Source organism: Mesitornis unicolor, unplaced genomic scaffold (genome assembly GCF_000695765.1).
Source record: "Mesitornis unicolor isolate BGI_N332 unplaced genomic scaffold, ASM69576v1 scaffold34196, whole genome shotgun sequence".
NCBI classification, from domain to species: domain Eukaryota; kingdom Metazoa; phylum Chordata; class Aves; order Mesitornithiformes; family Mesitornithidae; genus Mesitornis; species Mesitornis unicolor.
In genome coordinates, this window is record NW_010189460.1 from 1 (window position 1) to 1,734 (window position 1,734).

The 1,734-nt window shown below is 53.1% G+C and overlaps 1 protein-coding gene across 1 annotated transcript; it reads left to right on the plus strand.

Moving 5' to 3' along the window:
• Positions 1-683: 683 nt before the first annotated feature.
• Positions 684-1,199, plus strand: LOC104541927 (nucleolar protein 16-like; the record flags this gene model as incomplete). The annotated part of the gene is made up of 2 exons (XM_010186092.1): positions 684-790; positions 1,056-1,199. Coding segments are annotated over 2 exons (251 nt in total), but the record flags the coding sequence as incomplete, so codon positions are not given.
• Positions 1,200-1,734: the final 535 nt, after the last annotated feature.

The following is a 1,734-nucleotide window of genomic DNA, read 5'->3' on the forward strand; positions in this document are numbered from 1 at the left end:
TGAACTGCACTGCTGCCATTGCCTTTGGTGGTCTCCCAGGGCCCTGTGGGTTATTTTATCTCTCATCTCTGTGCTGCCAGACTGTCCTTAGCTGCTGTGCTGGGCCAGGGGCAGGGAAGGATGCTGCTACTTGTCCAGGCTTGTGGCCATGTAGAGGAGTAGCCCCTGGCAGCAGTCAGCTGGGGGAGCTCCCAGCCTGGACAGAGCTCTGCCGTTCCTGTGTGTCCTCTGGCTCATGACTTTCCTTTTCCCTCCCATGCTGCCATTTTCACAGTATTTCTACCTGCAACCCCAAGAGGGCTCTTGTCACTCTGAAGTGTGTTGGTGTGAGGCACCAGGTGACAAGAAACTGTGGCTGCAGTACTCTGCGTGTTTTAGCGGTGAGCTGGGCAGCTCTGAACAGTCACGCTCTGCGGCCTGGGCAGAAAGGCTCCACTTCTCGCTGTGGGACCTGGAGAGAAGCCACAGCACAGGCCTGGATACCTGCAGCCTGCATGGAGGGCTGTTGTTTTGTTCGTTTTCCTGCACAATCATGCTGGGAAGCAGCCGAGCTGTGCTGCAAGAGCCACCTCCTTTCTGCAGTACTGGCAGGGCTTGACCTTGGGAGGACACTGGGGGCTTCTGAGGTGCTGCCTCCTTCCCTCCCCTACCTACACCTCATGATGTCTCTGTCCTCTGCCTAGAGATGGAATATGAGGCCAGTCTCCCTGAGAAGAAATCAAACACACTCTCACGAGACCTCATTGACTATGTGCAGTACATGATACAGAACCACGGGGAGAACTACAAGGTGAGTATCGGTTGTCCCAGAGCAAGGAGCACCTGGAGTGATTCACTCCTGGCTCTTCTGCAGTATGGAAATCACTAATCCTCTCTGTCCTGGATCCTGTTATGCAGTCAGCTGATTAAGGTGAAACTGCTTCCAACCTTGGCCAGATCCCTGTCTGAGTCAGGCAGTGATCACAGCCAGCCTGGGTGGGACTTTCCAATGTGTCTGGGCCGATTTCGTGTTTACTCTCCGGGCCACTCCTCTGACTTACCCTGTCCTGTCACAGGAAATGGCTCGAGATGAGAAGAACTACTACCAGGATACCCCAAAGCAGATTAAGAGAAAGATCAATGTGTACAAGAATTTCTATCCCGAGGAATACAAGGATTTTGTTGCATCACTCAAGCAGGAAAAGATGGATGTGCAGTGACTGCCCTTTTTTTCTCAGGTTTGCTTGCAAGTGCAGGCTTGATGTGACCTTGATGTGACTCTTGACTTGTACACAGTGGAGACAGACAGGTGACAGTCACAGGCTCAGCACCCGCAAGTTGAGCTACTCAAAACCTCTGGCAATGGAGGAAGGACCATCATTAGACAGAGATGGTTATAACCAGGCATGAGAGACTTGACTGTGGCTTGTGGTGTTGGGACTGAACGTGCTGTGCCACTCCCTTTCTGTGTGGCAGTCAGCGCTGCTTCTTCCTTGTTAAAATAAACTGCTCTTTCAAGCTGGTGTGAATGTCTTGCTCATGGGCTCTCACTTGGCACAGTCCTGCTTCAGAGAGCTCTCAGTGCTGACCCACAGGACATGGGCATCGGGTGTGTTTCAGCTCCTGCAGCAATGGGGCTGGAGGCCTGTGAGGTGCTGGCAGCACTTGGGCTTTTGCTGATTTCTTTGTAAGCAGAGGCTGGAGCTGGACCACGTGCTGCTTCCTTCCCCCCAAGTGACCTTCCTGCCTCCAGCT